This window comes from Simochromis diagramma, unplaced genomic scaffold, assembly GCF_900408965.1.
Source record: "Simochromis diagramma unplaced genomic scaffold, fSimDia1.1 OVJJ01000753.1, whole genome shotgun sequence".
NCBI classification, from domain to species: Eukaryota; Metazoa; Chordata; class Actinopteri; order Cichliformes; family Cichlidae; genus Simochromis; species Simochromis diagramma.
In genome coordinates this window covers 3682670-3706060 of record NW_024387523.1, presented here as the reverse complement: position 1 = coordinate 3706060, position 23391 = coordinate 3682670, and the positions used below count along the sequence as shown (strand labels likewise).

The window sequence follows — 23391 nt, the reverse complement described above, 5'->3', positions numbered from 1 at the left end:
CCTCCATTTCACCGACAGGTGGCGCTGGAGTCTCGCGATAGATCTGTTTTCACATCACCATAGCAACTGCTTTAAAATTCCAAGGAGCTCGAATAGCGTCAGATGGCTTCGAGTGAGTCCAAAGTGGAAATCCTTATAAATTCTTAAGCTGAAAACGTGACATAATGGTTTCTTTTATCTTATAGCTAGTAAAGGTTTGTTAAATACAAGCTAAGTACCAAATAGCGATGACAACACATCAGGAAAAGAAGGGCTTTTCCACCCAGGCTAAGAGGTTTGCTTCTCAAATCAGTCTGGTAGGAAGTTTAACTCCATCAAAATTCAAAGCATTTTAAAAGAATAATAATAACACTACCTCATAAATAACGTGTATGGTGTTTGTGTGTCAGAGTGAAAGTCCAGGACCGGGAACCTACGACTGCTTTACCAGCACTGAAGTCAACAGTCCTTCCTTCTCAAAGAGGGGCACCACCGGCTTTGTCCCATCCAAGGTCAGGAAGTCCACTAGGTATCATCTTGAAACGCCTTTGGGCATTTATTCTGAAGTCTTGTTGATTATTTATACTAGTCAAATTTGTTTTGTTTTGTTAAATCATACTTTTTGCCCCAATGGGGCTTTAGAAAATCCTTACTTACCCAGTAAGTTATTTTTCTACAGCATCATTGCTAGTGGATTTTGTCTGTGTGCCTTTTTATGTATTGCCTGATCCAGGATGAATTTCTCCTATGGGAGACAATAAAGTTATCTTATCATTGTTAGATTGGCGTATACACCCTGCCATTCATCCTATGTTAACAGACTTCAGTTTCACTGCAACCCTAATTTGAATAATCTGGCAGGAGTTGGCAACGTTTAATGTCAAAGGATCCTTTTCTGAGCAATTTGTGATCCAAAAAAAAGAAAAAAGTATGGAGCCACAAAACATATTTGAGCCTTATAATGAAGATGACACAGAAGAAATCTTAAAATCAGTGTTAGTTATGGCTCCAGTACTCAGTTTAGATTTACCTGATTGTTTTTGGTCTAATAAATTTTAATCCCCTGCTGCTTTTAAATGTCTTCATCACTTCATCCTCTCTCCCAGGTTGACAGAAGGCCACAGAGACCCACTCCAGGCCCAAATGCATACAACCTACAGAGTTCCTTCATAAATAAATATGACTTCAACACTGGAGCCTCCAGGGTCTTCAGGCTGCCCATAGCTGTGCAGATGGATGGTCCCAAACATATAACTCCAGCTCCAAATCAGTATGATGTATGTGTGCTGATTATAAAAGCTGATTCAGGGTGTAATCTCTGAGATCCTGTTGTGTATTTTTTTGTCATTTTTTTCTTTCTATACAGGTCAGTTGTGTGAGGAGAGTAAGCGTCTCCTCAGTGGTCGGTACATCGCCTTTCCTCTCAAGAACCACACGGGATTCATTTTGCCCCCCCAAAAATGTGCCATCACCAGGTCTGCGTTGAAGTTTTGTCTTTTTTTAGCTTCTTATTAAATTTGCACTCAAATTTTTAATATTAAAAACTTCTCAAAGGCCACTACGAGGTGAACAGCAGCTTAATCCAGCATGGTTCAAAGGCGGTCTCGTCACCCTTCAGATCAAAAACTCAAAGAATCCTTCCTCCGGCCGACCACCGTGTGCCAGGCCCGGGGGCCTACAACCCCCATCAGGCACCCACCCCAGTGAAGAAGACAATCCTTCCGTAAGTAACCATACAATGTTTAGGTTTTGCTACTTTTTTTTATTATTATTATCTAAAATTTACATCCTTTTATGTGTGTTTGAAGGAGAAGATATTTTTTGGCAATAGCAGCACCTCCTCAGACTGTACCTAAGGATCCTCCTTTGCCGGGTCCTGGGCACTATGACATAGGGCAGTATGACCGGCCATCAAAGCAGTCCATACCCACTGCTGCTTTTGCATCCAGAACTCAAAGAATACCCCAAAAACCGGTGGCTGATAAGATCCCAGGACCAGGTAATAAGATAAATGAGGCAGTTTTCTCACATGCATTTGATCTCTGATTTTCTGGGACTTAAATAACACTGATGCGCATGGCAATATAGATATCCAGTTTCTTCCTGTTAAAAGGAAGCTTTTCCTCTCCACTGTCACCAAATGCTTCCTCATAGGGGGCTTGTGTGATTTTTGGTCCTTCTTTCTAATACTGTAGGGTCTTTATGTTAATATATACGTCTTGAGGCAACTACTGTTGTGATTTGGTGTTACATAATTAAAATGGAATTGACGGAATCTGATTGAAACAAGGCGTCATTAATAAATTGGTTGCATAGCAGTTTACACATTTGCCTACTAGCACAGATCCCTGCTTTGATCTCAGGAGGAGATACAAAAAAAGATCTGCCAAACCAAACATGTAGAGCAATCCCTTATGAATAAAGGAGCAGTTAAAGTAGTTGTTAGTGCATTCATGAAAGCATTAAGTAAAACTTTCTCTCTCCTTCCAGGTTTCTATAACCCACAGCTCTTGTCAAAGCATTCCTTCTTTTACAACGACTCCAGAGTCTGGGTTCCTGTGTGAAGCTTCCGGCTCAGACTGCACTGTAGATACGTACATCTTCACTCAGATGAACTGTGATTGCTGCCATTCTTAGATCGGCACTTTTAGCGTGAATAGGATGAAAATTAAATGTTTGCACCAATTTAGTCTCTAGTTCCATGTTTATGTTGGCCAATCAGACCTAGGAATGTTTGGATGTTTTCGGAAATGAATCATAATCAGTATTTATCCACTGTGGTGGTGGTCAAATGCCAGAATTCTTGAAAAGCCATATGTTTTGTCCTTGTGGATTTCCTGATGCTCTAAAGTGATATAGAAGAAAGTGTTGGCACAGTCCCCAGCAGCTGCCGGTCCAGCCAATGGTACGCCACAGTAACAGCTGAGAGCTCGAGATGACACCACTCTGCCAACTGCCAGAGGGCAGGCGGAGGGGTGGAGTGACTGTGTATGTGAGCAATGTGACTGACTGGGCATGAGGCAGGGTGGTGTTTAACCCAAAAGACAAATGGACGCATCACTCAGTTCCTGTATCACGTTGCATTGGAGCTGACTCTCTCACAATGTTTAAAAAAATCAAATATTATTATTATGTTATTAATGCACATATGATTGTAAATGTTCTTTTTGTAAGGCCTTGTGCAGCTGTGGTCCCAGATTCTCTTGTTACTTCAATTTTTTTAAAAATTTTCCAAAACAGAAAACACAACATAAAGTTACACACGCCATCTTTTCCATGTTTTCCGTGGTTATTGTGATAAATGCCATTATAAACTTTTGTGTCCACAATAATCATGGAGCGGGTCCTGAGCAGGAACAGCAGCTTTGTGGTTCAGATAAGTCGAGAAAACTAATGTAAAACCTTGTGTTTGATCTCTAAAGCTGCTGTAATCGGTATTTTGATAATAAAACTCTACCTAATAACTACCTGAAGCAACGTGATGCTTTGAAAGAAGGTAATTGTATGACACCAATATAGAAGAATTATCTTAATACCTCATATGTCGAGGTGATTTAAAAACTGTCTGACTAACCATTAATGATCTTGATCTCTGTTTGCTCATATAAGTGTTTAACTGTTGTTTTGTATGATTATGCTCACTTTTTTGTTACGTTGTTTAAAAATACAGTGTTTGTATTTGTTTGTAAACTTATTGACTTACAAATTTCAAGCAATTGTAGGCTGCAGTCACAAAGCTAACCTAGCAAAGTAAAGACCTTCAAAATACTCCGTGATTTAAATGCCATTAAAACTCAGACTTTACATTAATGACGGTTCCCCTTGAAATAAATATGTGTCGGGCAGTTAAACGTCCAGATATTTCACGAAGCGTGGATTTGAATCAATGCACCAGGATGATTGGCTGGATGTGTTCGACCGCTATGGAGGTGATAATTGGCATTTTGGGTCAGGGGCAGGACATGCGTTGTACAATGGGCATCTTTTGTGTTGTTCAACCCTGACCTAGATTTCCACTCAGGATACTTTAACTGGTGAGTCTTTTCATTATAAGCTTTCTGGTATAGCGGTGTTTTTGGAGATGGTAGAGGCTGTCAAATCAACTTATTTACAGACTGGTAAATGAAAAAAGTGTTTAGTACCTCTTTGGACTTTATTAAGGCTTGAAAGCTGGGGAGTGGCTGGTTTAACTGATATGACAAGAAAAAAACCTGCAAATAAACAGAATTAAACCAAAAGCAAAATAGCGGAAACATTTTTGCTTTAAAGTTAAGTCTTTAAAATCTTACAAAAACATGCGCATATTGTTCACAGGTGTTTGGGGGACTGCTGATTAAGTAGTGATAAAATGTTGGTATTTACTTTGACTATTTCAGGGGGTGGTTTCCAAATTGTCACACCCACTCCTACCAGCAACTTTGCCCATCCTCATAGGTGATGCTTCGTCCTTGTTCTGGATCCTTAACCCGGCATAAATATTGGAAACAATTTGAAAAGGCTTTAAAGAAATGAAGTGGCAATCAGAGATGTCTGTTTCCAGGTTTTCTGCTGAGCTAACTACATGTAGCTTCATTATTGACATAAACATGAAGTGTTATTACTCATCTCATCTAACGCCCTGTGTTTTCCAAAGCATTCAGTCTGAGACATCCTTCCAAACTTTGACGTGGCATTTTGTGTTCAGCAGATGCAGCTGTTAATGTGAAAATTAATTTCATGGAGACAAATCTGCCCCCTGACTGACTTCGACGTGAAAAACATTTTGTCTCAGAGCTGTTATGGAAACCTCATGCTTATTTCCATCTGCACACTCGGAAGACGCGATCCACTTCAGACCTCAGTGTCATCTGCTCGCAAGGAAATCAGTTGGAGATTTTTTCCCCACCAACTGCAGACATGCTTGACACCCACATTGTGGCAGCTGTAGTTATATTCAGACTCTGACTTCAGCAGTGTGCTTTCCAAATATGTGCACTCGCCCTGTAAAACCAAAGCATTGTGTTCTTGTGGTTATACAAAGAGAAAAGCAATTTAAAACTCTGCTTTTGCTGACAATGCACAGGGAGTATCCAGACAAATGCTTAAAGTGTAACTACAGGCACGAAGCTTGATTTGTAGCACTTTTGTGGTGTTGTCCCGGACGGGTCATTAACAACATGCCTTTGTGGGTGTATAGGACTCTCTTTGAACCTCGCCACTTCCTTGTCAGGTGCAGGCGAGTGTGGACATGCATTCCCTCAAGGAAAGGCTCAGTGAGAAGGCGCATTGCTGTAGAACAATGCTGCAGGCACACTGAATTTGAATTTGCTCACTGATCTTTTCTTTAGTTCATTAAGTGCACTTACCAGATGTGTTACCTAGCAAAGCAAGCACATATATAAAGCACATTTCACCCAAAAAGCACGAGCTACCACAGAATGAGCAAAAAATCACTAACAGACAAATGAAAACCAGTTATTAACTTAAAAAAGCAACAAAAGAAGCAGAAATGAAATTACATAATGACTAAGATCAACAGGAGACCATTAAAAATGATGAAATCTCAGAATTAAAATCAATAGAAGAAGCAGAAATTGAATAAAATGCTAATGTAGGATCAGGAACTAGGCCACTAAAAAGCTCATCTAAACATCTAAACAGGAGTGTTTTTAGCTCCGTTTTAAATGCTGATTATGACGCAGCACACCTAATATGATTCAGAGCAATGCTCCAGTGGCTTCAAATATTAAAGGTAAAGGTTAGATTTGGCTCTAGGAACAACGAGACAGGGTACAGCACTGCTTTCTGCACCAGAGTGAACAGCTAATTGTGTCATGTTGTGCTTATGTCTGCTGCTTGGCAGTACACCAGTGGATTGCAGGCACATTTTGTTTTGCTGTAATTTCATGGGCCTGCGTAAAATGTTTAAAGGCACATGGTGTATTTATAGAGTTGTTCAGGATCATAACATCAGAAGACGACGGGCCTGTTAGTCCATTTTATTTAGATTTTTAGTCCCACTGGCGAGGCCTTAAGGACGACAGTTTGGGTCATTCACTCAGTCTTGTGCCACAAAATATAAATATAGATATGTGTCTTTGTATATCTAAAAATATATCTAAAAACACACAAATGCCTTAAAACTGCAGTCTTCTTAAAATGGCCCCCAGGGGTTGATTCCTGAGGAAGTCTGTGGGACCTCACATGTACCATTTTGAACTTAGTTAAAAACTTTCCTGATGAATTTATAACCTCAGTCACTTATGCTGGGTCATACTGTAAAAAGTATGTACATGTTGGCTATTCCAGGAGTCACAAAAGTGTATTACTCATGGTATGATCCTTGTTTAATGACTTCTGCTGTCAAACCTGCCCCCCCTACACATCTGGTTTTAAAATGCCAAAATGACGACAGTCAAAAATGCTCAAATCCCTGCAGCCAATATTTTATGTGTGGTTTTACTGTGACACACATGGAGTACAAACACTGAGCAGGAATGAGTGCCTAGGGTAAAAAAAAGAGCCTTAAACATGAGTATAACTAAACCTTTTCTGTGATGGCCAACTCTGACAAGTTAGCCCCTCCCTGCACGCTGATAGGATTTCTTCCTTAGGTTTGTTATCAGGCTTTAAACACTAAAGTCTGATGTAGCCGTGCAGGAGTGGAGAGCTGGCTCACGTCAAAACAACTCCCAAAATTGATTCATACTGCGTTGGATAGGTTGTGAGATCAGCTGACCTGTGTTGTCAGCTGATCACATACAACCAAGTGGAATTTGGAAAGTGATGCATAAGAGCAACGTCAGCTTATGCATCCAAATTATTGACCAAACCAAACAGTGATCATGGAAACCACAACATGGGCTGAGATAGAGGATTCAGAATGAAAGTGTCAGGATTTTCTTTACGTGTGTGTTTGTCTGTTGATATTACTAAAGACAGACATTTGCAGTAGTTACACAGCGCTTTAGTAATAGTTAGTGTTTGCAATGTTTGCAATGATCAAAGCAAATCTGAGCAGCTACAACACCTCATTAATATGCTTTACTTTGATAATAGGCGAGGTGCGCTGCAGGCTCTCAAACATAGTAAGACTGCACAGATGTTTGCAGTTACCTGCTGTCCACATATAAAATGCTCAAAGTGTCTCAGTTTAAATGTTTTTATGTCCAGTATTCTCACACAGCCTTTAAACAAAAACACAACGAAGATACTTTGAAAGAACATTACATTAACCAGATAACTTAGCACATCATTTACACATCCTATGTCATCTTCCTCTTCTGTCCTCACATTTGTCACATTTTCTAGTTTAACCTGATAACATAAGAAGATAAGAAGATATAACAAGGTAACCTGACTAAATACAAAATGCAGTTTTTAAATTGTGTTTTTTAGGGAAAAAAGTTTAAAAAAAAACATGTAAGTATGACAAGTATGCAAAAAACTAAGAAAGCACAAAAGAGCCAAATACTTTCCCCCAGACATAAAAAGCTACACAAACCTGAGTGAATGACCTGGATACTGAGTCTGTAGCTACATCAGCAGCATCAGTGTTTAGAGTCCTGAGTGTCTTCACCTAGCTAAGTGGGTCATGCATATTTTATCTCTCCGGTAATGCTCACATACATTTGGCCCTTTAGTACGTCAGTATGTGCTCTGTCACCATGTTGGATAATGTGTCCAGCTCTGAAAAGAACCTCAGATGTGCATTAGGAGGATGTTTGTGTGTCTCTGTATTATATTTCCTATCACTTCCATCCATCATGAAGCGACATATAATGATGACCTCAATCTTAATTGTTAAGCCAAATGAGCCAAAAAGGCAGAAGGCTTTTTCTAATCAGACTTTTTAAAAAGCTCCTCTTTTTAAAAAATGTATGACGCTTATCTTTAGCCTCACATAAGCCAGATGGGTTCCTCTTCTGAGACGTGTTCAAGTGAAAATTCCCCACATTTTCCAAACTTTTTTTTTTTTATTATACTGATACTACTACAATTTCGGGTTTGTTTTCTTTCTGTTTTCTTTTTTTCAGCCTGGATCACTGGCCTCCTGCAGTGACAGGGAGTTCACGTTAATTAGCAGCAGATAAGTCCCTGTCATCTTTTAAACAGGGGAAATATGATTGAAACAGCGGGTGTGCAATATGTAGTGCTCTTCATGTTTGTATTATTTTGTATATTCATGTTTATTGGTAACTTTAAGATGACTTTGGTACTTTTTAAACCTGTTTTTAAGTGTAATCTCTATGGGATACTGTTTGCTTGCAGACATATATGCTTAAATAATGCACGCTTATAAAGATATCACGATGTTTAAAGAAAATAAAGCTTTTCACTGTTACAAATGCTTAATTAACATGATGATAATTGCTGTAATTACACCGACAGTGTGTTGTTATGACAGCCTATCCCGCAGCAAGCCGTTTTCAGCTGCTGAGGAGTCATCTGATGGGTCAAACCATTCAGCGGCTCCGACAGTTAAGGGGACACTAATGTCCTGTGTCTGTGGATCAAACCAAAGAGAAATTATTGTAAATGTGAAGTTTGACCTTCAGAAGACTTCTTTCGTGAAGTATTGGCTCTTCTGTGGCGTATTTTTTACACTCGCTGTGTAGATGGTACAGTCCAGTTGTCCGGCATGCGGTTTTTCGCTGCCAACGAGGTTAAGCCAGAGCAATGCAAAGAGGAAATAACAGGAAATGACACAATCCTGCCTTCAAAATAACAATCTTTAAGCTTTTAGAGTTCGAAAGAGGAGATTAAATTAAATTGAAAAAAATAAATTAAACGAATTAGGACATTTTTAAAACGTCTGTTACAAACATAAATAAAAGTTTAAGGGCTCAAAAAATAACTGTAGGTTTCAAAGTAATTGAAAGTGTACAACACTAATAACAATAATCGGAAAAAGAGGAATTTTAAAAATGTTTTTTAATCACTAGTTGTAAGATCCTCACTGGATTTGCCTTATTAATCATTACTGATTATAATAATACCCTGGCTGGAAATTAAACCATAAAAATAACAACAAAAAAACCCAGTAAGAACCAAAAAAACAAAAACAAAAACAAATTAAAAATATGCAAAAGAAGCCCCGCACTAAATAATCAGAAAGTAAATAAAGCCAATAACCTTTTACCTGCTGTAAGAAATGTATTTCCTGTGTGTTCATTATTGTATCTGGCATCTTAGTTTCTACTAACTAACTAACTAACTAACTAACTACCAACACATAACAACCCGCAGTTAGAAACACCCTCCAAATGTTTTGCTTACTCTGACTATAAAGAAGTACATAGATATTCTGAAAATGTTCTATTTATACTCATTAGACCAAAAAATAAAACGTGTTTTCTTTTTTCAGTGGCAGAAACAAGCTTCCATGGTCATCACATGTACATTACAGTTTATATAGCACTTCTCTACTTCTCTAACTTAAAGGTAATTTTACTGTAAACCTCATTCATCTACCCAGACAATCACACACATATAAAAGTGCTTGTTTCTATATCTAAGCATCTTGTCAAATATTTCAAATAGTTGCATCTGTATCTAATGTTTGCACACACACTGTAAAGGGGAATCTCGGGGTTCATTGTATAAGGATACTTCAACCTGCAGACTGGATTAGCCGGAGACCTAACCCTCTTTAATTGGTAGATGACTACTCTACCACCTAATGCGCATAATAATTAATTTTGGAAAACTGAAATGCCACTGAAGTAAAGCGTTGATCAAGGACGTTTTATTTTGAAAATCCTGACCGGAAATCTTTCCTTCCTATGTCTAACTTACCTACAGCTTTTTATTCTCACACTGTAGATTTTCCAGCAGAGACCCACAGGCTCTCCGGACGGAACCGAGTCTCTGCTTTTAAAACACACCCGGTAACATTTTATCACTTCAGAGACTCGGCGCTGTTTTTCCAGCCGGATCCGCTTTTATTTCCATAGATTTTTTGGCCACTTTTCCCTTCTGCTCGGCTTGGATTTTACAAAGGGCGTGTTTGGGAGTTTCATCTCCTGTACTTGTGCGACTCTGAGGAATGACAGCAACTGGAAAAGGTCTGCGATCCGCCTGAATGGAAACAATGGATTATAAGGACCTCGGACATAATTTCGAGGAGAAGCTGACACTAACAGACAAGAGTGAGTATTTTATAGTCAGCATAAGGAAAATGGGGGTTAGAATAACGGGTGGCAGTAGGGTGGAATCTGATTATTCATTACATTAATGTTATGTAAATTAAAAAATGTTATTATGATTATAATTATAATCCCTGTATATGAAGCGTGGTTTCCCGTCTAAAGACATGGTTGGATAAAATGTAAAGTCAACAGCTGAAGCAGTGCAGCCTATCAGATGTCTCCCTCTGACATCTTAAAAGAGGAGATGTGTTTGTCCGGCCACGCCAACAGGCGGGTCCTGACCAGCAAAGATCCGGGAAATGCTGCACTGAGCTGTGGTCTTCATTACCAAACAAGTCAGTGGCGGTGTACTGGGTGAAAAATGCCCCACGCAGATATATAACAAAAATGTATAGTGTAGACTCACAGGAGAGAGACGGTGCAGGTGAATGCATGCAGCTCAAACAGAAAACAGAAAATAAATAAATAATCGAACGGGAACTCAGTGTCATGCTCAAGAGCACCCCGGATACTGGATGCTGCAGAATTTCTCACACATCTGAGCTTTTTACTGGTATATGTTTATAACAAGCAGTTGGAATTAGTGACCCCAGCTGTGTCGTTTACTGTACATTCATATTGATGCCAGTTATCAATGAACATAATCGATTAGGTTGCTTTTTTTTTTGCTTAAAAATCCAGAAAAAAGGTATTTTAATTAGGCTTATCTCGTCATGACTCTTTTGTGCTGTATTAAATGTGTTCTACACATTTTTTCAGTAGACTGAGAAGAGAGATTCGAGTTATTTTTTTTTACTAATTTTTAGTGCAGTTTTGATTTATATATGCAACAACCCCACACACTATAAACACATGAATAATTCATCCAGCCTATGTGCTTTTAAGATATAAAAGCACTTAGGATGAGCATCATGCTGCACACCACTATCATACATATTTGCCATTGACCAGTGCTCACTGGCAGTAGGTGACTTTCTGTTCATTGGCAGCCCACCCCCATTTTCCACTCAACGTGGAGAGCTCTAGATGGATGGAGGGAAGGAACGTCTGCCGCAGCAGCTCTTTATCACTGCAAAGGCATGGTGCTCGCTCCCTGGATGTGTGGGTGTCTGTTTGAAGAGGAATATGAGCGACTTATTGAGCAGACATGAAAGTGGTTGTTGATTTGTTATAGTTACGCTCCTGAAATCCTGGGGCCACTGTGTGTGCGTGTGTGTGTGTTTGCCATGGTTGACAACTTTTAAGTAGCTGTTTGGTGCCTTTTCTTTTGGACATCATACGTGCGTTTTTTTGAACTATTGTTCTGGAGCAAATTCACCCATCAGTATGTTATCTAAGATGGAAAACAAAGAGTGTTTTGGTTCCAGGCCCTTTGCAGAGACCGCTGCACGCAGCAGGGTTGACCGGCATGTGACGTTTATCAGGAATGTTAGACACCGAAAAAGGCAGGGGCGTTAGATAAACAGAAACATTCTTTCTCTCTGGCTTCTATCTGAGAGATGGGAGTCTCATTCTTGCGCAAAGAAAGAGCCAAAAGAAAGGCCTGCCGGGGATTGTTTGTTTATGGCGGCCTGGTGCGCCTGCAGGGCTTGGAGAGGGGATTGTAATCCCTTATCAAAGTGGTTTATTCAGGTCTGAGGTTGGCAGACCTTTGGTTTATCCCCTAATGCATGTTGACCATCCAAATCCCTAAAACCCACCACCCTGCACAGCCCTCCTTACCCCTACTGACCTCATCTGCCCGTCATTCCCCATCTACAGTAAAACCAGTCAGCCAGGGACATTACGCCATATATCAGAGCCTTGTTTCTGTGCCTGCTGGTGTTTCAGAGAAAATGCTAGTTTGGGGAAAATGAATCACAGCTACCAGACTCATTCGCTTACCCAGGGAGTGCTGGAATCAAGCTAAGCCTCTCCAAGACATGACATGTTCAAAGACTCTCTGTTTGTGGCTCACAATAGGAGTGGCACCAGTTTCCTGCAACGAGTCAATTCACTTTTTGTGCAATGTCTTTCTAAAGGAGTTCACACTGTACATGCTACAACTCCTTCCTACCTAGTTTTAAACCTCTTCTTTCCTGATATCTGCAGTGCCATCACGTTGACTTTTTCACCCCCTGTTTAACAGTAGTGAGCGTCTCTGTTTGGAGTTAAATGCTCCTCTGTGGAAGTAATCATGAGACGTGGACTCCCTGTGGCACTGTGAGCTTTCCCAGTCATGCTGACGTTATGTTCTTGGAACGCTTTCAAGATCGCAGGCAGTCTGGAAATGTAGATTTCAGCCTAGAAACCTTTCACTGCCGGCTATAGATTTACCTCTATCCTCCATAATTTAGCAAAGAAATAACCCTTGTGTTCAATTTCCAGGTTGAAAATAAAGTGTAATTGAATGAAATTTAAATTTAGTTTTATTTATAAAGTAACCATTCTTGTCTGAAAGAGGTTTAAATTGTGAAGTAAAGACATTACTTTACTACACAATCAGAAAATGAGCAGGACCTAGGAACTATGGAGGAAGAACTCCCCTTTAACAGGAGAGACTTCTTAAATGAGAGACCTCCAGTCGAGACAGGCTCAGGTAGGGGCAGCCATCTGTCTTTACTGATAGAAAAAAAAAACTTAGGAACATCACAAACAACAATCAGAACAAAACACAAACTGCAAGAGAGAGAAGACAAGTGTTAATGATATGCAGTGGTGAAAAAGACTTTTATTAGTCCAAAAATAATAAAAAATTGTGTTTGTTTTCTCTGAGCAACAAGTCAAAAAACACATTTACTATAACTACAAAATCAATAAGCTACAAAAAATCAAGGTTTTTGCAATAACCCTTTAATCTAATCAAGACCATAAACAGCTGCTGCTGTGTGGAGTGGTAAACCTTTGTCACACAGCTAACATAAGCTACAAACATTAGCCTGTTTGGCTTCCTAGCTTGCTATGATTGCTACAGTGGAACTAGATCCTACAGTATCTGAATTTAGTTTTATATAATTACCAGTGCTGTCAGTGTTAATATCGTTAAAATGACGTTAAGGCCATAACCGCATTAACGCGGCAAATCTCTGTTAGCGCGGATCGCCCTGTGCGTGGGTCTGCACAGCGCTAACACGTTAACGAGCTAACCATGCTAACACGTTATTGATTAATAATATTTTGGGGGTAAATCTGTTATCACTGTAAAGAGTATATGCTCCATAACAATGAGGGTTTACAGGAGTAGCAGTGCAACTACCCACTCAATTTTTTTATTTGGTCTGTGTCTATTCATTACAGTTTATCTTGTTTAATATCTACATTAATACAGAGCTCAGTTATTTCACCGGGAGTAGAAAAACAACCCCAGAGGACAAAGCTCCTCTCATCTCCGGCATCCAGACGGGGCTCAAGTTCTCACAGCTCTGCCAACTGTGTCTCATTTATGTCCCGGGGGCTTGAACGCTTGTAACTGCAGGTGGGAGGGATGCGTGTGGAGGGCAACGGCTAGGATGACTCTGGGAAACTGAATTGGGAGTGTTGTTGTGGCTTGATTGTCTCCTTGAAGAAGAACGGAAGGAAGGAAGGATGGAAGGAGGAGACTAACAGGAGCGCTAACTTCTGCCGTCCACGTCAGCATCCTAGTGACCAGATGCTATAAATCACAGCCGTCACTCGGGAAAGCAGAGGAAATGCTCCTTTCTGCTGCTGACTATGAAGAAGGAGAGGGAAGCAGGTTCCTGAGAGCTTATGCACAGATTAGTCATGTTTCCATCCATATCCGGCATTCAAAAAAGCCGAATCCATGAATGGGTCATTGATATTAATAATCCGTTTTGCAGCATAATCCTTTTAGAGAACGTGTGAGGCAGGGTTAGTCATAAAGGAGGCTGTCATATCACATTTAGATTAGAGTCAACGAGGTAGCAACACCTACACTTCTGTACACATCTGTGACTATTTTAGAGATAATGTGGGAGGAAAAGAAAACATATGCTTAATTTATATGTTCTAACTTAATGTATGAGCAGTCAGATTTCTACCAGTAGTTGTTACAACTAAGAGAAATAACTGCCTAAGGCACAGCTTTGCTAGAGCAATATATAGTTAATGGCTGTGGCCAAAGTTGTATATATCTATGAGTAAACAACTGCTTTCAAACGTTTAACAGCCAACCTACCACCCATGTAGATAAATAAAACGTAAGAACCATCCCTTAGCTATGTTGCCATAGGCTCAGGCTGATGGGGGACTTCCCAAGTCTCTCTTTCCTGTCTCCCCGTGCTCTCTTTTCTCTTTGCCCTTATCCCAAAACTAGCAGCCTCGCCCTGATCCTGGAGGGGCTTGCTGTCTGATTCGAGATTCAGTTTTTTAAATATCATAGCAACAGTTGCTTAGATGAACTTCATATTGTAATTAAAGACCTTACAATACTACAGAGAAAACCCAGCAATAAAATCAGATATTATGAGTAAGCACTTGGCAACAGTGGGAAGGAAAATCTCCCTTTTACATGAAGAAACCTCTGGCAGAACTAGGCTCAGGGAGGGGCGTCCATCTGCCCAGATACACTATGGAAGAGAGTCAGAGATTATTAATAACTAATGATAAAATGCAGAGTGGTTTATAAAAACATAGTGAGTGAAAAAGGTGAGTGAAGAAGAAATACTCATGCATCATGGTAAGCCCCAAGCAGCCTAGGCCTATTACAGTGTAACTAAGGGTGGATTCAGGGTCACCTGACACAACCCTAACTATATGCTTTATCAAAAAAAAATTAAGCTTAATCTTAAAAGTGTATGCTGCTTTCCAGATACCTCGGAACACAGATGTCAGAACGCCACTCCCCAGTTGAGAGAAAGCTATCAAAATCAGACTTTGTTGTGGTTTTTAGCAAAGTCAGAGCCATTCAGGTATCGCAGTACAGCATAATACTTATTTTTTGCACTTAAAAAGCACATTAATAGATATATACCTGATCAATGCTATGCATATGGCTTGATTTTTGAGTAAAAAATACACAACAGTGGCAGTACTGATTAAAAGTTTACAGTTTTACTACTGTGTGCGTTCAGTGCCGCCATCATGGTTTGCTAACTCAGGGTATGTTTGTCTGCTCCAACTTTAGAGTGGGAAATCCAAGTTGAGGGGGCGTTTCACAAATAACTTCCAACTGGGAACTCATGACTTCCAACTTATTCAGGGATGCACCATCAGCATAGAAAACATAACTGCTTCTGTGAATGGGTTTCCATCCATCCATCCATCCATCCATCTTCTTACACTTATCTGGGTCTGGGTTATGGTGGCAGCAGTCTAAGGCCAGACCTCCCTCTCCCAAAGTCAGCAGAGAGGTGTGATCTCTCAGCATTCCTGCGTCTCCTCCAGGGTGTTGTCCAGTAGGACATGCCTGAAACGCCTCAACTAGGAGGTGCCATTAGCAATCCTAGCAGACGTCCCAACCATCTCAACTGGCTCCTTGAGACTTTTTTGTCTTGTCAAACAACAAAACAACACAGTGATCTGCTACCCAAGTCCAATGAATTAACCCTATGAGCCCTAAGTTATCACAGTTGGAAATCCTAACACCAACTCCATATTTTGGAAAAGAGCATTCAGAATGATTATTGTTTTGTTCTTGGATTTCAAAGCTACTAAAAAACAGTTAATTAAAATAAAAAATACACATGCTGATTGCTTAGAGGCAGAGCTAGTGCTGGAGTTGGCACAAATCATGACTTAGACCTCAGGGAGTGACACAGGGATATTGTTTTCCAACTTAGCAACATAGGACAAGGCCACAAAGTGGGCTCGTGTGGCTGGATATATGTCTGAAAAGACTTATATTTATTTTTCTGTAGATTATTGATTGTTTGTTAAAAATTCATGAATTTTTCTTTACTCTGCAACTCAGAAAACAATCAAAAGAGCTAAGCCAGATAATTTCACTGAACTTTTCTCAGTTTGATCAAAACTATAACTTTTTAGAAACCTCTCTTTGATGAATAACAATTTCACACATTTTTTGCTTTTTTATTTGATTTTAAATGTTGTCCAAAGATACATGGAAAAGAAATAACACAGGTAAAAAAAAACATTCAAAATTATCATTAAAACATGGAAATGACTTTCCAAAGAGTAGTAACTCCTTTTATATTTCTTGTTAATTTTCAAAATAAAGCACTAAAGCAGTATTGAGCTTTGATATCTTACCCTAGTTTTAGTTGAAATTAGCCTTTCCTCTCAGCGCTGCTCTGCACTTCAATGTAGCCTAAATACTCTGAAGACTCCCTTTGATGTATGAGAAGGAGCCTACAGTATTGATTGTGTCCTCGGGGCCTTTTCAGTGAACTCAGAGGTGCCCAAGGCAGAAAAAAACTGCCTTGGGCACCGGGACTGTCTATTAACATTTAATAAATCTGTATTAATGGAGCCAGATTCATCTCTGATGCCAAAGAGTAGTTTTTTTTAAGGGGGGGCGGGGGGGGTATTTATATTTCGCTTCATGTGCTGCAAAGGAAACCTAATCTGCTCAATCCCTTCCTTCAAATAACATATGTCTTGTTTTTATTTTAGATAAAAATCTCATTCAGCTGTATCCTGTATTTTACCCATGCTGCTTTGCAACATATCCTGGATGCATTTGTGGATGTGCGATTTGGACCTCGGGGAAATCACTAGCAGATGCAGCTCCTCTCTCCTGCTTTGAAGTGTATGTGTGTGAGGAGATAACAGCCCTGTTGTAGCTCGGCTTCATACTCACTTTAGCAAACACGCACACACGCACATATAAACACACACGTGTCGTAACGTCCCTGTGACAGGACCCACAGGCTCTAATATCAGAGTGCAGATGATGTGATGGCGCATGCTGTAAGACTGCAGATGATGATAATAAAAACACATGTATGTGGGCAGCCATCTTTGCTTTGCGATGATCACCAGACAAAATCTTTCTTTTTGATTTTGTGAGAAGCCACGATCATGAGGTTTGTCAGATGCTTCCCTCTGTTTCTCGGGTTTTTCTGCTCTCCGCATGGTTATTTTGGAACTGCAGCGTTAAACCAGTCAAACTGCAGCTTTTTCCTGCTGCACCAGTCGATTGATTATCTCCGCAGCCTCCTACAGTTTCGTAACACCGCACCGCTTCTTCCGTTACCCACTGCGAGCCCTGGCACTCCAGCTAGGAGCTCATTGTGTTTTTCTGTTCACTGAAAAGATCCTTGAAAAGCCCTTCAGTTAAGTGGAAAAGGAAGACCTGCAGAAGGCTGCAGAAAACGAATAGCGGACGGGTTTTCTTCTAACTTTCAACTTTGAGTTTCAGCATTTTGTTTGATGTGCCTGATGCTCAGAGCTGCAGTAAATCACGTAGAGGCTTTGTGGCCTCTGTGAGGCATCTTTTGTCCTCAGGCTTGTTGATTTTTCTCAGAAATCACTAAACAGATGATGGTTTTGAAGCAAAACAGTAAAGCGTTGATGCTGCAGCACCAACTTCCTGATGATTTCATTCACTCATGTTCATGTCATTTATAAGATGAAGGATTCATTCAGTTAAGTATTGTTGGCTCATATATTACAGCAGTTGTTTTAGAAGGGATGCAAAAAGTGCATTAAAAATTAAAAGATCCATGAATTATTTTTACAACCACATATGCATCCTGCTGTTTTAGCTGGTTTCCATTTTTACTGATTTACAACCGTATATGTGTCAGTTTTTCATCGTTAGCTCGTCTAGCATCTTGTAGTGCAGGATTTTAAATACTCATTCATTCATTTATTATGGATTTAAAAAATGCTGAAATATACCAATTATCTTATCCCTGCAGCTCAAACCCCAAGCGTATGCAGTCTGGTTGTCTTTGAAGACTAAGAAATCCAGCTAATATTTACACTTTACACACCAGAATCACTCACACATGAGGTACTCTTGCTCCAAAACTGCTGGAATTGTATTCAAACAGCTGCTTATTTAATTAAAGGGTCAATTTTAACCAATTTTAATACTTAAGGAGAAATGAAGCTCTTGTACAAATGGGTGTCCTCTGTTGACCTGCTTTTACCGGGCCAAACTCGCACCAAAAGTGGACCTCAGCTGAGATTAAACTTGGTCTGTCATCACATTCGCTGTGCTGCCAGGCCAACATGACTCAGCCAGTCAAAGTTATGCCCTACTTTATGAGTCCAAAACAAGAGCGTGGTGGTGGGGCAGCTGGGGTCTATATGTGCTCGTGTTGGGTTGATGTTTCCAACAGAGGTTTCCACAACAAAATTATTTTCTCAGCTTTGACTTTAAACTACAAACTGCAAGAAAGTTCCCAGTGAGTAGCTGAAACTCTTAGAAGAGTGCAGAGTAGGAGTGTAGTGACAGGAAAAGCTAAATAAAGAAAACTCTATGTGATATACAGACATGATATCAGCGGCCGTGTGACTCGTCGTTGATCCTGATTTGTTTCCTTCTTACTTCTGCCTTGTTTCACTTGTCTCTGTCAGAAACGACTGATTGTCTGGGATTAACTTCACTTTGATTTGGGTGTATCCCAGATTCCTTTGTAACCTGTTTACACTTGCACAAATGGAAGCAGTGTCCGCTTCCATGTAAATAAAACAACACAGTCAACACAAACAGTTCTGTAAAACCGCAAACAATACGACAACAACACGAAAACAACATTAGCAGCTCATAAATGGTTAACATGTTCATCTTTAGTTGCTTGCTTAGTTTTTGCATTAGCAGCGCTGTTTTTGCTTAGAGTTTGGTTTCCTCCAACTCTGGAGGTAAAAAAAAAGCTCTGTTTAGCTGCTAAATGCTCCACTGTGTTCACATCAAAGAACCATTTTATTAACCATTATTTTATTAAAACTAGTTTTAATAAAATAAATCTTTAAAGATGACCTGTTATGCTTCAGTATTTTTTTCTGGACTGCACCAGAGTCACTTTGCACAAGCCTTGAGCCAGCCCCTCAGTTCATCATTTGACTAAAAGCTTCCTGCTTTAAACCAATTTTCTTCTCACTGGCTGCACCTCACAAACAGAAGGTTTAAATAGCATGTGGGTGGGGCTACTCTGCTCCTAGCTAGGGTACAAGCCTGAGATGACCATATTAGGATATCCGCTCTCTTTTATATCATAAAGAGCGAGAGGCTGAAGGCTGAGGTTTTGGCTCACAGGGATTACTTGTACACACACCAACCTCGTCATTTGAAACTTTATCAGTGATTAATACTGAGCATCCATCAGTTTAACAGTATATATATATATATATATATATATATATATATATATATATATATATATATATATGTATATGACAGGAAATATGGAAGCCTGTACTGTACTTTTTTTGCCTCTTGTCTTATTCCTGTCAAGACTTTTTGAACATGGACGCTGTCGTAACAGTACGACCGCCCCATGCTGCTCCTGCAGTCATTATTATTGCCTAATGTATATTTTTTACTGTCATTATTATTAGATTTTTGCCTTTTCATTAGCCCAAAAGCAGCTGTCACACTGCTGTTTGATCTTTCATGTCTTGAGTTTCTACATCATCACATGAAAAGTAAGAGAAGCATAGTTCAGCCACTTCAGTACACCATTGCCAAGTCTCAGTGTGACTAAGACAGAGTCTCTTTATTCATTTTCCTTCTGATTCTCTCCCCTGCCGTGTGGCTTAAAACGCTAAAGAAAACCATCTTGTGGTTGTTTACATCATGAGCATTGCTCATCTTTGCGATGTCGTGGAAGTGATGTAATGATGAGGTCATTGCTGAGGAAGTGAAACTCCCTGACTAGAGCCTCAGGCATATCCTCTGACCGTCTCAAAGAAGAAAAAAAAAGCTTCTCTCAGCGTTAAAGGATTCAAATGTTCCTCTCCCACTTTATCCTTTTTCACTGTCTAACCTTTTACCTTCTTTTTACTTTGAACCTTGTGATGGTGAATAAAAATGCAGGGGAAAACTGAGTAATGGATGATTCATGTATGATTTATTCTTGGCTCTGTTTGAGGCTTTGTGACTGGGTAACGGACTTGTTGTGGTTAAAAGCATCTGGAGTTCGCGCTGGTTTGCAGAGGACTGACATCCTGTTGCCTGCTCTCTTTAGCTCTCACACCAAAACATGTAGTGGCTCTGTGGTTCTTAGTTTATACTTTTATTAGACACTTTTGTTTTGTTTTTTTCATGCACTGACTGGCAGGTAGGGTCCCAGACACTTACACTTGCTGTTAAAGCCTCTTGCGTCCCAATCAATTGCATTTTTTGGTTCTTTTGAGCTACCCAGCAAACATTTCTGTGCTGTCTGGCGTCAGAGATCTAAGTTCACTGTCTGCTGGAAGCACTCAATCAATGCTTTCTGAATTTTTACCAAGAGAAGACTTGTGTTAAAAACAGTCTGCGCTTTTATTGAATAGAGGAAAATGAAACAAAACATTTGCGATTTAGAGATGGGCGAGAATGCCAAGACAAAAAAAGCATAAACTAAGAGGCACTTGAACTCTAGTGTTGAAGCATCGTTTATATTGACATAAATAAAAAGATCCAGTAATGGTTGCAGAGCGGTGGTTGTGTTTCAGTCTGCTTTTGTTTCTATTGTGTTATTTCTTTCATGTGTTCAGTGTAGAAAAACAGATAAAGTAAAAACTGACACAATCATTTAAATTCTTTCTTGAAAAAATGTGAACAACTTGTCTTGGTTTGTAAGAGGTGCTCCGTCTGTCTGTCTGTCTGTCTGCATGTTCTGTTTTACCATCATACTGGGACAAGTTTTACTAAGCTAACCTAATTTTCTAGATATTCGATGTCAGGGGTCAGGGAAAAAATCGCTACGTGATAGGATTGTGTGGTGATATCGTGTCGATACAGAGACACCAAATGCTGATATTTTGTTCAATAAACTAAAATACTCTAGTAGTACTACGATCCTTAGGGGTTATCTCATGCACCACCATCCAGAGATAATGTTAGCTGAACACTGGACACACAGAAATGTGAACAGATGTGTGATTTTTGGCATTTTGGCACAGATAACTGCTGTATTATCAGAAACAGATTGCATGTAATTGCTAACTGGACCCCATTCAGCTGCTGACTGACTCCGTCCCCGTCAACATTTGGCAGGTTTTAGTAACAAATGCATTTTGCAGTAAAGAAATAACTGAGATACATTTCTTCTATCTGTAAAAAAACGATATTGACAATTTGGCAGTTTAACTTTGGGGACATAATTTGGCGATCTTATAAATGACATGAAAAGAAAGCAGAATATACATTACGGCAATACTCTTGCAAAAATCTTAAAAATTGCAATAATATCACGATGTGGGGTATCTGGTGATATTGAATATATTCTGCATAACTAGTATGAAAACAGGTTTAACTTTTTGTAAATATGTTTGTGAAAAAAGCAAAATAATGGATTTCAGTTTGGGTGAATTACTGTTTTAATAGGTTAAAGAAGGTTAAACCATTCAAAGAATAGTGTCACCTTTACCAAACCCCAAAACACAAGAGCTCCTTGTGTTTGTAATTGCAGTCTGTAATTGAAGCCTTGCTTTAAGTTAGAGGTTTCTCCTCTTTGATCAGGGGAGGGGGGGAAGTGGCGTTTATCCACGTGTGACAGTGATTCGTAGCGCTGCATTTTGTTGTCGCTTGTTGCTGCAACTTTGAACTGATTACAAGCACAGCTGTCTGTCCTCTGACCTCTCACGGCGTCGACGGGATAACCTGACGGGTTCAAAGGTTCGTGCAGTATTTGTTTGCGAGGCCTCAAGTTTTCCTGTGCTGTCAGAGCCAGTGGTACTGCTTTTTTTGTGCCACGAATATTTGATTTTAGGTCCAGTGACCTTTCACCTCACTTGGTCGTGTTGTCGGTTGTCATGAGATGAATCTAGGGAAGTGAATTTTTTAGTTTAGTGCAGTCGTTGAGAAGAAGCTCTCCTAACGCTCAGAGTGGTGATCTGTTTGGTCCCAGGAATGTGTTTCCTCTGCTTTCCCTGGGGGCACAGACCCTTGTTTTTCAAGAGTATTTCCGTTTTTTCCTTCCACAAAGGAAGAAGAGGTGGAGGCATCCGTCAAGGACTCGTGTTCTCTGTTTTTGGGTGAAATATTGCAAATTCCTAGAGTCAGTCAGTCTTGTCATGGAGGTAAACGCAGTGCGATATTATCATTGTTTCTTTGAATACACAGGGAATATTTAATCGAATCCCTCGTGGGTTTTGCGGATAATTTTATCCAGGTCCCTGCGAGCCCTCGGCACACGCAGGCCATGGAGACACATGCAGAAGACGCACATCTGCTGTTTGGATACATGCAACGCAAATGTGAATGCCAGAGATTCCTGAGATCGGGCTGACCCAGATCTGACATGTCCCACTCATCACTAAGACACAAACACACACGCATATGTGTGTGTTCACATACTGGCTCTTTAGTTCACGTAACTAACAACAGAGTTGACCTGCTTCACACAACGCAGGGCTTTAACTTTTAAAAGAAATTTCAAATGCTTTATGTACAGTAAATAATTCTGCTATTATATAATAAAGGTTTTGCCAGAATATACACATGCATCAATGAATAATGAAAATAGAACCTTAATTATTACAGAAAACTCTATCTTTATACCACATCATGTGCTCTAGAATGAATTTTGGCTGTGCAAACTATTTTAATGTCTACCACATGTGTGGCTTTAGGTCATTAACTAACCTTATCGTCGGTCTTTGGCTGACTTGAGGCATCTGTATTTGCGCTGCAGTCGTGTTAAGCACAAAATTGGAAGCATTTGCTGTGTGAATGGTATTTACAAGTGAGAAACTGGTTATTACCAGGACTTTATTACCAACGGTTCAGAATGTGCAGCTGAACAGCAGCACCTAAAGCAAACAGGTTCACCCAACATCAATGCATCTGTCTGCAGTGCTTTGTTTTTGCTTGCCCAGTTTGCCAGCAGCCTCAGGTAAATAAGTAGGTGCTGCTCAGATTTTCAGCCAAATGCATCGTTTTGTTTCCCTGCTGGAGGCAGGCAGTCCTGCAGTGCGAGCTAATGGCTTTCACCCGAAGGCTTTTTTTCCACCTTTTGGACATTTTTCCTTTAGCTTAAGGTGGACAGCTAGGGCTCTCCAGTGTGGGGATATTGAACACAGAATATGTTACACATCTTAAGCCCCTTTGGTTAATCTCAATTACCCAGTAAGTCTTAAAATGCACACAGAGACCATCTTTCTTGATTTAGCCATTTTATTGTTTGTCTTTGTTATGAAAAAAAAGGTAAAATCTCCGAAGTTTATTAAAGCAAGTGTCCATGCTATG

The 23391-nt window shown here is 39.8% G+C and overlaps 2 protein-coding genes across 12 annotated transcripts in view; both read left to right on the top strand.

The window, feature by feature from the left end:
* The first annotated feature begins 11 nt into the window (after window positions 1-11).
* stpg1 (sperm-tail PG-rich repeat containing 1) lies at window positions 12-2872 on the top strand. Its single transcript, XM_040021208.1, has 8 exons — window positions 12-112; window positions 186-296; window positions 390-491; window positions 1086-1256; window positions 1346-1454; window positions 1534-1702; window positions 1788-1978; window positions 2470-2872. The coding sequence occupies exons 2-8, from the start codon at window positions 228-230 to the stop codon at window positions 2541-2543; spliced, it is 885 nt and encodes a 294-aa protein (XP_039877142.1). The 5' UTR covers window positions 12-112; window positions 186-227; the 3' UTR covers window positions 2544-2872.
* A 6889-nt stretch (window positions 2873-9761) lies between these two features.
* LOC120726662 (MAP7 domain-containing protein 1-like) overlaps window positions 9762-23391 on the top strand; it is a 53327-nt gene continuing 39697 nt past the window's right edge. For 6 of the 11 annotated variants that reach the window (XM_040020408.1, XM_040020413.1, XM_040020410.1 and 3 more), the window contains exon 1: window positions 9763-10109. In XM_040020408.1, coding sequence (XP_039876342.1) covers window positions 10043-10109 — 67 coding nt within the window. In that variant the 5' untranslated portion in view covers window positions 9763-10042. Of the gene's footprint in view, window positions 10110-23391 lie in introns of all 11 variants that reach the window. The other 5 variants (XM_040020415.1, XM_040020414.1, XM_040020416.1 and 2 more) reach the window with 2 other exon arrangements.

Excerpts from the sequence above, each read along its gene's own strand:
- stpg1 (XM_040021208.1), top strand. The coding sequence starts at position 228 with ATGACAACACATCAGGAAAAGAAGGGCTTTTCCACCCAGGCTAAGAGG. Across the intron at positions 297-389 it reads TTGCTTCTCAAATCAGTCTG|AGTGAAAGTCCAGGACCGGG; the intron begins GTAGGAAGTTTA and ends TTTGTGTGTCAG. Across the intron at positions 1,703-1,787 it reads GTGAAGAAGACAATCCTTCC|GAGAAGATATTTTTTGGCAA; the intron begins GTAAGTAACCAT and ends GTGTGTTTGAAG.